Raw genomic sequence first — 13,446 nt, forward strand, 5'->3', positions numbered from 1 at the left:
ACCCAAATGAGAAAGAACATGAATTAAAAAAAACATCGTGTTCGCATGGCCATGTAACATGACTCGGCCACTCACAGATATTAAAAAAAACACACTTCCTCACCAAACTACTCATAATATCCACCACAAGAAGGAAAAGGAAAGGAGATAAAGGGTCACCTTGCCTAAGGTTTCTCGTGGCCACCACTTTACCTCTAGGACTGCCATTTATAAGAAAAGTGAAAATCACATTTCTCAAACATCCCCACATCCACATTCTCCATCTATAATCGAAGCCCTACTTTTCCATCACTTTGTCTTGGAAGTCCCAATCCACATGATCATAAGCCTTCTCGAAGTTAATCTTAAATTACACTCCCTCTTTCTTCTTTTGCCTATACTCCTCTATAGCTTAGCCACAAGAGCTTGGTCCAAAATTTGTCTCCCAGCTATAAAAGCACCTTGCGTTTTAGAGATTGGCGACGGAAGCACCCTTCTCAGGCGATTAGCCAACATTTCTGCAATAATCTTATACAAGCTTGTAATTAAGCTAATCGGTCTAAAAGCCTTCACCCTAGTCACGATATCCTTTTTAGGAATGAGACAAAAGTATATTCCGTCATTGACCTATTAATACCCCTTTCAACGAAGAAATTTGAATTCGAATTTTTTAGGCCCATGTCGATCTTCTTCAATCTCGATTTAGACCTATGACTGTCCTTCCCCTACCCTTCCTGCTGTAGCTACTTCTGAGATAATGACATAGACAAATTGACTTTGCCAGAAGAAATCGGCTTGTTCACCTAACCGTTCTAACCTAGATTCTCACTTCGCTAGCCAACGCTCAATCTAACCGGAAAGGAGAAGCTACCATAATTGATGGAAACCACGGCTGAAATAAACCATTGTAGTTCCCTCGAGCTCGAAAACAAGCATCCTCGTCTAAATCTTCATTCTGAACTTTCACCTCATCCTCTCCCAAACCTCCACACCACCCAGCCAGCTTGGAAAAAAATTGTTTCGTTCTTAAAAGAGGAGGCACATCCGTCGTAGTCACCCATCCTCCCCCAAATTCCAGCCAATGCCTTTCAGCCACTAATCAGAAATCCAACTCCGATATTTTAGAATCTTGTGATAAAACACCCTCGAAAGCCTTATAGCTTCGTTCTAATCTTCACAAACACAAACGACTAGATTTTCACTGAACAGTTTGATTGAAAGGCGCCTTCCCACTTTTCTTTCCACCAATTCCATGATCTGGACTAGCTCGACGAAGCTTGTAACCTTGCCACTAGGATAGTTTTAAAGCAATCGAAAGCAAACTCACAATCCCAATCTGAGACAGGATTCGAGATGCCTTCACATTAACTTCTTCGTTCTTCGACTCTGGCATCGAGGTTTAATCTTTACCTCTGTTTGTCCCTTTTTCAACCACCTAAACAAAGTTCAATGGACCTTTCAGTTGTTTAAAGAGTTTCCTGACATTCACCACTCCTGACGATGATGGAAGGAGCTTAGTTAATTCGCTAGCTTTCCAGCTCCACCTCTTTCTATTGTGTCCCTCCTGTATGAAGATTCTTCGTCTTTTTCCTTCAATCGGCTCTAGCGAGACTAGAGCAAACCTCCCACCAGCATTAGTAAGAATTTCGAAGAAGAAAATTGCATTGTCCAGCTTCCTTCTTCGCCAAAAGCCTCCTGGCTTGCTTGAGGACACCACCACAACCAAACAATCTCTAACCCAAGCCGCTACCCCTAACTCCACCTAAATCTTGTCCATCTTCAACCCCCTATGTTCCTCAATGGATACTCGTCTCCCATTATTACACTTGCTAATGACAAAAAGATCGACAGCTGCCCTCCCCATTTCACATACGAGAAATCCATAGCATTGCTAATGTTGCAATGTATATTACCATAGATGAGATCTTTCTGTTTCATGATGTGATTCCAAGGGCTTTTCGAGGAGGATTGGCGCAAATCAGAAGTCATTAAGTCATAATGGCAGGGCCCATGTTTAGCTTTAATCAAAATTCTCCAGAAAGCATAGTGGAAATAGGGCTAGGCTGATAAGGCATGGTGGAATCCTGCGAGTTGGTTGGAGGGAAAGCTGGGGGATTGGGGAGAGAAGGCAATACATTTAAGGCATTCGATTGGAGACTTAGAATGATGAAAACACATAGACACCAAGATGGTGAGAGATACATATAAGATATTTGATGCCGAAGGCGGTTAGTAATATTGATGGCACCTTAGAACTCAAGGACACAGTTGTACAGCCTATAGAACAGATCTTGTTCAAGTACGGTCATAACAATATTGATGACACCCAAACTAAGTTCTCAAAGAAAGACTTTGATCTTCTTTGGATAACAATCCTTCAGATAATAGAGTAAAAAGCCGTCAAGAGTGAATCAACCATACCTACCAACACTAAGTCAGCCATAAGAGACTTACCTCTGAACATCGATGAGGGGTCAAGGGGCCATAACCAGGAATCAAGATATCAAATTCTGACAGAAGACAAGTGATGTGATAAGGATGCCCATTCAATAATCTTCAAATCATTAAAGTTTCGATGAAGATGTAAATCCCAAGCATTAATTGAGGAAATCCATACATTGGCCACAATGTCCTCCAGATGAAGAGCAAGACGGAAAAGCCTAAGAAAAACAGTAGAAATAACACCACAACTTAGCCAAGAATCAGTCCAAAAAGAAATGGTAGAATTGTCACCAAAACAATGGCGAGCACGACCAACAACCAAAGGAATAATCTGACAAATAAACCACCAGGGAGCTTTCAAAGAACCTCGAGACATGGAAGTAGGCCAATGACTATCAGATGAATAAGTTTTCTCCATAAGGCATTCCGTTCAGTTACAAACCGCCAAATCCACTTAGCCAGAAGAGTTGAATTACGATAATGGAAGTTATCAGTACCAATATCACCCATTAATTGAGGACATTGAGCAATCTCCTAATTCGCATTATGCATGCTTGGAGCCTTTCTAGAAAAAATCACGAACTAGCTTATCCAAACTCTTGATAATAGATGTAGGAGCCCAGAACAAAAATAAATAATAAGTGGGCAAACTTGAAAGAGTTGCTTGAATGAGCATGTGCCTACCACCCTTAGAAATAAAAGCATATTTCCAATTATGGAGCTTGTGCTGAAACCGCTCCATCACCGGTTGCCAAAAATTAATGGATTTTGGATTCCCACCCAATGTCAAATCTAAGTTAGTAGTTGGCCAAAACCCCCGTTTACAACCAAATGAGTTCAACCACCAATTAAAATCATGTGAATCCCAAGAAGCTCACTCATAGAGAAATTAATTTTAAGCTCCAGAACACGTTCAAAGATATGAACAATGTCAAAGAAATGTTGAAAAGATGTACAATCTGTGGAAAACAATAAGGCACCATCAACAAATTGGTTTGGTTTCTAGTAAGAAAGATAATTATATTAATGTGTTATTTACTTATATAGTGGCATACTGGCATATGCACTGAATCTCCTTGATTGCTAAAGAGAGAGAGAAAAAGCCATTCTGCTTTGTCAGTGCAGTGATAGTAAACCTTAAGTGATGGCAAATAAGAAATATTGGTAATGTTTGGCTATGAGGTAATTCTTCATTTTTTTTTCTTATCATATAATCTCTTCTCTTCTTCATTTCTCATCAGTTTATTCTGATTGTTAAAGCCTATGTTTTCTATTAAAAGAGCAATCTTATCTTTCTGTGTTTCTATTGAAAAACAATCTTAATTTTTTAGTTGATAGAATCTTGTGCGGGTGCAATATTTATTTGGTTATCTTCCATTTGTAACCTATTTGAAACTGTCGATGTAAGTTCCCTTTAGATGTAAGCTCTCTTGAATATCAAAGCAATAACTACTTGTTCATCATGTGAACTTCTGTCTCTTTTGTGCTTAAAAGATGCGACAATTAGTAGATGTCTTATTAATTTCTCACACATTGCAGGTGATGTTGCTTTCAGGATTCTAGAGAGTATTAATGATGTGAAACGTAGAGCAATGCAAGATGTTCGGGAAGATGATTTGCAGGAACAAACTCAAATATATGTTTGTGATATCAACCCACATATGTTAAACGTTGGTAAAAAGAGAGCCATTGAGAGGGGTAAATATATGATAAGCATGGAACCGTCTGCATTTTCTAAATGAAATTTGTTGTCAGGAAAATAGTATCGTAATGTTTGGAACTTATAGGTCTGGGAGAAGAAGGATCTCTTATATGGTTGGAAGGAGATGCAGAAGCTTTACATTTTCAAGATAATTCAATGGATGGTTACACAATTGCATTTGGAATTAGGAATGTTACTCACATTGAAAAAGTTCTAGATGAAGCTTATAGGTAAACTCATATTTTCTCATGAAATTATCTTATATTAAATTCTGTGCAAAAAAAAAATTGTTTATGTCGAATAAGACCAATTTTTGTATAGAGAATGTGTATAAGGGTGCCTTTAAGTTGAGATTTCATTTACCTCCTCTAGAGTTCCTCTAGATGATCTTGAGCCATTTGAGGGTTTCCATGGGGGCAACTGATTCTCAACTGATAGACCTTTTGATGATGGGACCCACCATGATGTCAGTTCATGAAGGGATTCCTTTAGTGTTTAGCAGGGTGGTGCGGGAGTATGTCACCATGTGAGATGCTAACCATGTCTTTGGATACAAAACAACATTGCCCTTATTGAATGATTGTGCTAGAGACCACTAGGTATGACAATCTCTGGAAGGGATTCTTTTTGGCATCTTGATGGCATGGGGTAGGGACTGTTGGGGGATGTTTGAGGATATTTTGATGTTTCATCCTTTCAGGGAGAAAGCAAAAAAGTCCTTTAGGAGGCTTGGTATTTTGCTTTTGTGTGGGGGGTTGGCTTGAGAGGAATTCTAGAGTTTTTGCTGAGGGTGAAAGATCTGAAGAGTTCTGACTTTTGAGAGTTGATTAGGTTTGATGCTTGGTGTGGGCTTCTGTGACTAAAGTTTTGTTTGTAACAGTTATGAGCTAGGTTTCATTCTTTTGGATTTGAGGTCCTTTATGTGGTCTATTGTGCTTGTTCTATTGGATTGTATTTTTGTACAATCTTGTATATTCTATCATTTCTTTCAATAAAAACTTGCTTCTTATTAAAAAAAAGAAAGGTGGTTTAGGCATGTTCTAACCTCATTATAGGATTAGGAGTTGAGTGAATGAGGAGGGTAGACCTTTTGGTTTCCTTGGCTTCGGAGGGGAAAGTGAGCGATCATGTTGTCTTGTGCATGAAAGCTAGCTTGTACGAGTTGGGGTTGTTCAAGTAGATGTAAGGGGGCTGATTGTAAGTATTTATGCCCAGAGGGTGTGTTTGGCCCAAGGAGTTGGTGGGTCCCACTACTAAAAAACATCAATTCTATATCTATCTTATCAACTCCTTACACTGTGAGCTCCAAGAGTTTACAACTACTTACTTCTCCTCCTTACTTCTCATTATTTCACTCCTTACCCCAAACACCCTGATGCAACACAACTGCAAGTTTGAGAGAAATAAGGAAGCCTATTTATACACAAAGAAGTGATCGACTAAACCAATAATTTTGTTTAATGACCTAGGCAGCTAGTTGCAACTTAAAACTAACCTTTACAAATAAGATTCCAGCAGTAATGTTCAACAGAGGCCTAATATACTACATCAGTTCTACTCGACCCAAAATCAAACTCGCCGTGAGTTTTTCTAAGATAATTGAAATTGGTCTTGAGCTTGATAGGAAATATATCAGATACATTGGAAGTATTGTTGATCTTCATAGTGGGAGGTAGATCAACCTTGTAGGTGTTTTGTCCAAGTCGTTCTAGGCTAGGAAATGGGTCATTCTTCTTGTTTGTTAACTTGGAATGATAACTTGTAGGAAGTCTGCTTTTCTTCAAGTGAACCATCACTAGGTCTCCAATCTAGAATTCAGTAGCTCGTTTGTGTTCATCGACCTTGGATTTGCATGTTGAGTTGCTTGTTTCAAGGTGTTGTTGAACTTCATCATGAATTGCTTTAATCCGATCAGCCATTATACTCGCCTCAACACCAAGATCAATAGAAATGGGAATATTAGCAAGATCTAATGTTGACCTAGGTACATGAGTATAGACAATTTCAAAGGGGCATTTCCTTGATGAACGGTTAACCACGTTGTTGAATGCAAATTCGGCTTGGGCTAAAGAAAGTTCCCATTGACGTGGTTCGTCTCCGTTTAAGCATCTTAGAAGAATACAAAGAGTCCAATTTGTAACCACTATTTGGCCATCAGTTTGCGGATGGCTTGTGCTAACTAGGACATTTGTGCCGAATTTTTTTCCAAAGAAATCACTAGAAATGACTCATGAGATGCTATGCTTTTAGGTATTCCATAAAGTTGAACAATTTTCCTGAAAAAAGGATTTGCAACATTAGACACATCATTAGTCTTATTGCAAGCCAAAAATGTGCTATTTTGCTAAAGCGGTCTACTACTACTAAGACCGAATCATAACCTCATTGGGTTCTTGGCAAACAAAGGACAAAGTCCATAGAAATCTTCCCAAATATTATTGGGTATAGGTAATAGGGTATGTAGTCCTTGGTTAGAACTTGATCCTTTCGATGATTGACAAATGTAACATCTTTTGACAAAACTAGCTACATCTTTTTTGAGTTGGGGCCAAAGTTTTTTTGAAGATAAGTGCGCCCATGTTTTATCTCGGCAAAAATGGCCTGCAAGTCCTTCTTCATGTGCTTCCTTCAGTAAAGATTCACGAAGGGAGGTTTGAGGAATGCATAAAGTGTCGTTTTCTGAATAAGAACCCTTAAAAAATATGGAAATCTTTACTTGGAATATGATTTAAACATGCTTGCCAAATGTTTTGAAAATCCGGGTCACATGTATAAAGTTCAAGTAAATGGTCAAAAGGTAGGATTTCTCCTTGAGGTAGAGTTAGAAGCATACTTTTTCTGCTTAAAGCGTCTGTCACTTTATTGACCTTACTTGGTGTGTGTTTTATGACAAAGTCAAAACGTTGGAGGAATTGAATCCACTGAACATGCATTCTACTCACCTCTTTTTGAGAATGTAAAAACTTCAAGAAAAAATGGTCAATTTGTAGTACAAATTCTCTACCCAAAAGATAGTGTTCCCATAGTTTTAGGGACCGAACTTGAGAATAAAGTTCCTGCTCATAAGTAGGCCATTTTTCCCATTGTTTTATGTGTGTCGGCCCATATTTGTCCACCGGGATTAGTTTTTCCTTGGTTCTTAAAAGGTTCTTGAACTCTTTCTTGGGTTCCAACTTCAGTTCTATTGAAGTTTAGACCATTTCCCCCGTATGTGCTCCATGAAGATTTTCATTGATTTGCAAGGCATTCTTGTTTTTCCGTTTGCCATGAGCTTGCTGTCCTTGAACTTCCACTAGGTTTTGAACATCCAATCGTTGCATAATTTGGGCTAACATAACTCAAAGGTTGTTCATCTCATTCTTCATGTCCACAATGTCCGATTCTACCGAGGCTATTCTATTCTCCAAGGATTTTGCTGATGAGGAAGCTTCTGCATCCATTAAGGTAACAATCCAATGAAGAGAATGCGTGTTTTGGATCACAATGCTCTAATACCAAATTGATGCAACATACCATAAGAGAAATAATTTGAATATCATTTATTAATGAATTAATAGTATTAATGTATCGGTTCTTTACAGTTTATTATATAATTAATTAATTAATTTATGAATCTGGAGTAGTTAAATTCAAATAGGGTTGTTTTCAAATTTAGGAAAATGAACCAAAATATTTACAAATAATAGCAAAATATCATAATCTATCTGTGATAGACCACGATAGATAGCGATAGACTACTATCTGTGTCTATCTGTGACATGATACACACAGATTGTAGTCTATCGCTGTCTATCACAGATATACTGTGATATTTTGCTAATAGTTTTTTTTTAAATGGAAACAAAACTTTTCATTGATATAATGAAAAGAGCAATAGCTCAATTACAATGAGACAAAATAACAAACCAAAGCAAACAGGAACTGAAAATTGAAAACTGAGGATCAGCAGGTGCACCGGACATCTCAACTATGTTGACACCCCCATAGCACCCTCATCATTTCCAATACGAGATACAATAGTTCAGAGATTACGAACAAACTAAATACTTGTCTTGATTACATAGAGAATAAAAGCGCATTCCAATTAAGACAAATATCCTGGATAGAATAATCTTCAAAATGCTTGGATTGTGAACTCCAAGTAGAAGCTGTAGTCGGGCTGACCCCTATCTGTCAGGTCAATCTATAAATTTATCATGGAAAACTCTTTGGTTACATTCAAACCAAATCTCAGAAATCAAAGCTTTAACTGCATTTGCCCATAATATCTGAGCTCTATAGGCAAGAGAAGGGCCAACCAACAAATGAAGAATTTTGTCCTTAACTGAATTCCCCAAAAACCCATTGCACACCGAAGCAAGAAAATAATTTCCACTAACAATTACTTGAGAAGGAACAATCAAAAAACAGATGTTGCATTTCTTCCCTCTTAGCTAAGCAAAGAGGACATATTGAGGGTGAAATAAGTTTGTTCTGTAGCTTGTGTTGCAATGTGGATGAGCAATTGAGGGAACCATATAGAAGAATCCACACCAAAATATTAATTCTTTTAGGACTCTGATTTCCAAAGAGCTTTATAACATGCTTTATCAATTGGAGAAGAAGCAATAAAATATTTTGACAAAGATTTAACCGTGTACCTTCCTGAAGCATCCAAAGACCCACAATCTGGAATCCTGTAAATGTGAAATTCGGCTACCCTCAATCTTGCTTAACAGTTGTTGAACACTTCAATAATCTCCTCTTCCTTTAGTTGCCTTCGAAGTGAGAGGTTCCAAGAACCAATAACCGGGTCCCAATGATCATTGACACTGCCTTTTGGGGCAGAAGCTAATCAGAACAGCTTTGGAAAACAGTCATTAAATGGTAATTCTGTACACCATGAATCTGTCCAAAAGAAAATATTCCTTCCATTGCCTAGTTTAAACTTAGCGAGATCCTAATTCACTCCATGTTCTTGAGATGCTGATCCAAGGACTTCTCAAGCTTAAACACCGTTTTCCTGATGTGTGCCAAAGATGTGGGTCAACTCCGTGAATACTTTTAACAACTTTGCACCATTTAAACAACAAAGCTGTATTTCTGTTTTTCAGATTACCAATCCCAAGGCCTCCGTCAATTAGAGATTTGGAAGTTAACTCCCATTTTACCAAATGATTCAGCTTGCTGTCTTTATGGCCTTCCCAGAAAAAATTACGTAAAATTCTCTCCAATTCAGAAATCACCGAGCAAGGCATTAGAAATAAGGACATGTAGTAAGTGGCTCTCTCTCTCTTTTTTCTTTTTGAAAATGGAAACAAGACTACTCGTCTTTCATTGATATAATGAAAGAGTCTAAAGCTCAAAGTACATGAGAGGAAACAAAATAAAAACTTCAAACTTGCCAATGCAAGGCTAGAACCGAATACATTATGAAGACAAACTCTGAAGAAAAATTAAAAACAATCCAGTAGAACACATAACTCAAGATGAACACGTATTCCAAAACACTTCAATTCAAACAATCTAAAACAAAAAGAGGAAAAGCTTCCACCTCAACATCTCATATGCTCTTTTCTGATTCAAGTATATTTAATAGCTGTGTAATAATATCTTTTGGAACTGAAATGTGGAGATGACTCGTCTTCATACTCTCCCCTTTGGTAATGAATAATTTTCATTTCTTGAACTAGCTAAAAGAAATGCTTGTGTTCTTCTCTTACTTTTTGTTGGAAAAACTGTTTTACTTACTAAATGTGTTTGTTTATAGGGTTCTAAGACGAGGAGGAAGATTTCTTTGTCTCGAGCTAAGCCATGTTGAAACTCCTGTATTTAAGGAATTGTATGTAACTTCCACACACTCTTAATCAGGGAAAAATTAATATTTTATTATTTTTATGATAGTGATCTACAAACTTCTGTGTTCTACAAACTCTAACTACGTGATGATGAACTTTAACCTTTTTAGAATTTTTTTTCTAAATTTCTCATTAGTTTTTCTATTATATTATTATCTTTTTAGTGGAGCCCTTTTGAAACTTTAAGTTAAATTTTGGCCTTGAAAATTGATGTTGAAAAATGACTGGAACTCCTTGGATTAAGTTTTGGAAAAGGAAGGTTTTGGGTTGAACAGAGAGCTTGGATGTGGAATTGTATTAGGACAGTTGACTTCTCGATTTTTGTTAGTGGAAGGCCGCGGGGTAAGATTTTAGCTGGGGGACTTTGGAAAGAAGATCTGTGGTGGTATTTCTGCATCTTTTTTTGTGGTGGATGTCCATGCCTAAGTAGATTAGTGTCAGCGGGAGTGGAGAAATGGGAGATTGAGGGGCTTAAGGTGGGCAAAGAGTTTGTTCACCTCATCAAAGTTTGCTGATGACACTCGCTTTTTTTATTTTATTTGGTTCAGAAAAACACTTTTGTTAACTTAATACTTTTTCTCCCTGTTAGAAGCGATCTCTAACATTAAGATTAACAAAGGTAAGATCTCTATCATTAGTCTAAATTGTTGTCCCTCCAATTAAGCTTGTGGTCGTCCTTGGTGGGTTGTGAGGTGTGTCAACTCTCTTCTTCTTACCTTGGATTGCCCTTGGGGAAAATGTGAAGTGTCAAGTTTTGGATTATTTGGTAGAAAAGATTCTGAAAATGTTGTCAACCTGGAAAAAGGTCTGCTTCCAGAAAGGGGGAGGCTTACTCTTATTCATGTGGTGTTGAGCAGTATCTCTAGTTACTTGTCTCTATTCAAAATTCTTGAACGGGTGAGAGAGAATTGAGATAATACGAGGATTGTTTTTCTTTATGTTCTTTTGTTTTTTTGTGGGAGGGGGTAGATTAAGGTGGAGCACACCTGGTCAAACGAGGTGGTGTTTGGAGGCCCAGGCATTGAGAGGTTAAACTGTAAGACTTCTTAATGAGGCTTTTCTAGCTTAGTGGTTGTGGCGCACACATTATGGTCTAGGGTGATTATGAGTAGATATGACCCTCATCTTTTTGAGTGAGGTGCAAATTACCGACTGTGAGGCCTTAGGAAAAATCTCTGGCAAGCTATCTCTTCTATTTTAACTATATTCTCTTAGTTACTTGCACCGATGGAGAAGGCTCGAAGGTTTATTTTTTGGAGGATTATTGGGTGGGGGAGTGAGCTTTTGTATACTTTATTTTTGAGGTCAGCTTTCAAACAAGAGGTTGCATTTTGTGGCCTTTGTGTGGCCTTCCCTTGTCACTTCTTCCTCCATCTCTTTACATTTCTAGCGTTCTCTGTCTAATTGAGAGGCACTGGAAGTGGTAGATTTTCTTTTGCTCCTTTGAGACTGCCATGTGTTTCTAGGGAGAAGGGGTGTTAAATGTTGGTCCCGATCCTTCTAGGGCTTCTCCTGTCATTCTTTCTATCGCATTTTGTCTTCCCCTTCTTCCTCCTTTGCGGTCTCTGTGTTTTTCTCTCTGGAGGTTAAAATTCCAAAGAAGGTTAAGGTGTTTCCGTGACAGGTTTTAGGTGAGAGAGTTAATACCATTGGTTGTGTTAAAAGACACTCTTCCTATGTTTTGTTCCCATAATAGTGCATTCTTTATAGGAGGTATGAGGAGGACATGGGCCATTTTTCAGGATTGCTAGTTTACGTGCTCTCTTTGGAATCGCTGACTAAGGTCGTTTGCATGTTGGGCTTGGTTTAGAGATGGCATGGCTCAGCTGGAGGTGATAATTTTGAGTTCTCCCTTCAGGGAGAGAGGTAAAATTGTGTGGCTGGCTAGTTTAATAGAGTTCTCTGAGAAATTTGGTTGTAAAAAAATAATAGTGTGGAGAGATCAAGTGAGAAATTGGGACATCTTAAAAACAGATTTTATTTGTCTTGTTCCTGGTTTTGTTGTCTGCAACTACAACATTTTTTTTTGTTTTTAATAATGTTCATCTTCGAGATGGGGTTCTTTTAGAATTGTTTCATCTATCTCATTTCTTCTTTCCTAAGAGGTGAAACACATTAAGAAAAAAAAAAGAAGAAACAACCTAAGGTCGAGGAGACAAGATGTGGCTTGCCGAGAGAGAGATCAGATAGAATACCACCTCAAACTAGCTTTAATTAAAAAAAAAAAAAAAAAAAAAAAAATGATAGAACCCATACAACTAGAAACAACACTTTTCAGTGAAGAAATTGAAGGAGACTAATGTTCAAAAGATACTAGCTCCCCAATGGAGAAAAATCAGAAAAGGAAAATTAAACAAAAAGAAAAAGAGCAATCCTCAAAAGAAAATTATGGGAAAATAAAGGAAGGCAGCCAAATTCAAATTAATATCTTGAAGAGGCGATTCTAAAAGGTTAGAACTTTGAACACCAAAGAGATGCCTTCAAATGAGTTACTCAAAACGATTCAACCTTCAATTATGCTTGTGTTCAGAAACTGTTTGATTTCTTTCCAACCATAGTTAGAGTATGAGGTAATTGCTTTTTCAAATTCTCTAACCAAAGAGGCCCTTATATATAAGAAAACCATGTGTTACTCTATATCACAAATTTTTTAATGAATGGTCCTCGTAATCAAGCCCTTGGTAGCCTGGATTCATTGACTTGACTTTTATTTGCTTTTTACTAATATTTTCCTAAGCTATGATACACTCGATATCATCATTAATTTCTTCTAGCGATGAAATTTAACTTGAATTTCCATTTTCTGGTGCAGATATGACTATTATTCCTTTTCTATCATTCCAGCCGTCGGAGAGCTAGTTGTTGGGGACCGGGAATCTTATCAATACTTAGTTGAAAGCATCCGTCGATTTCCCTCACAGGTTATAGTACTTTCCTCTTTAGTGTTAATTGCAGAAGCATTACTGTAACAGAAGGAAACGCCCTAAAAAGCGTTGGAACCTAGCTAAACTAATCACATCCGTCCAGTTTTTCTTTTTCATTAGCGATCTGATTATTTCTTTTTGTCTATGGCATTAGCTCCAAGCAACAGTTTTGATTGATTGCATTCAGCCATTAGATTTTAGCTGTTTCTTTGAGGTTGTGGCCACCTAGTTACTGAACAATGCCCTTCTCAGCAGAGCTGGGAAGGGATTGGAGCTTGTGGACTGCCAATTCTTCAGAGGAATTTTCGTGTAAATCTTTCTTTTGCAGTTTGATTGATCCTTCTCTGGTCAATGAATTGGTCTTCTTTTCTCTCAAGAGGATTAGAATCCCTAGGAATTGAGTTTTTTTATCTGTTAAGTCTTATACAACCACGCTAACACGATGGATCTGCTTGCGAGGAGTTTACTCTCATTTGTTGGGTTGTTCTTCTATATTCTTTGTTAGGAGGCGGAGGAAGATTTGGACCATATTCTCTAGAGATGAAAGCTTGCGAGTTCCATT

The 13,446-nt window shown here is 37.7% G+C and overlaps 1 protein-coding gene across 7 annotated transcripts in view; it reads left to right on the forward strand.

The window, feature by feature from the left end:
- The window catches only part of LOC120083175 (2-methoxy-6-polyprenyl-1,4-benzoquinol methylase, mitochondrial), a 30,163-nt gene that overhangs the window by 8,215 nt on the left and 8,502 nt on the right, over nt 1-13,446 (forward strand). For 6 of the 7 annotated variants that reach the window (XM_039038796.1, XM_039038800.1, XM_039038797.1 and 3 more), the window contains 4 exons: nt 3,961-4,119; nt 4,209-4,353; nt 9,873-9,944; nt 12,773-12,881. In XM_039038796.1, the coding sequence (XP_038894724.1) occupies nt 3,961-4,119; nt 4,209-4,353; nt 9,873-9,944; nt 12,773-12,881 (485 nt within the window). Of the gene's footprint in view, nt 1-3,960; nt 4,120-4,208; nt 4,354-7,467; nt 7,568-9,872; nt 9,945-12,772; nt 12,888-13,446 lie in introns of those variants that run through there. The other variant, XM_039038803.1, reaches the window with a different exon arrangement.

Source organism: Benincasa hispida, chromosome 8 (genome assembly GCF_009727055.1).
Source record: "Benincasa hispida cultivar B227 chromosome 8, ASM972705v1, whole genome shotgun sequence".
NCBI lineage: Eukaryota > Viridiplantae > Streptophyta > Magnoliopsida > Cucurbitales > Cucurbitaceae > Benincasa > Benincasa hispida.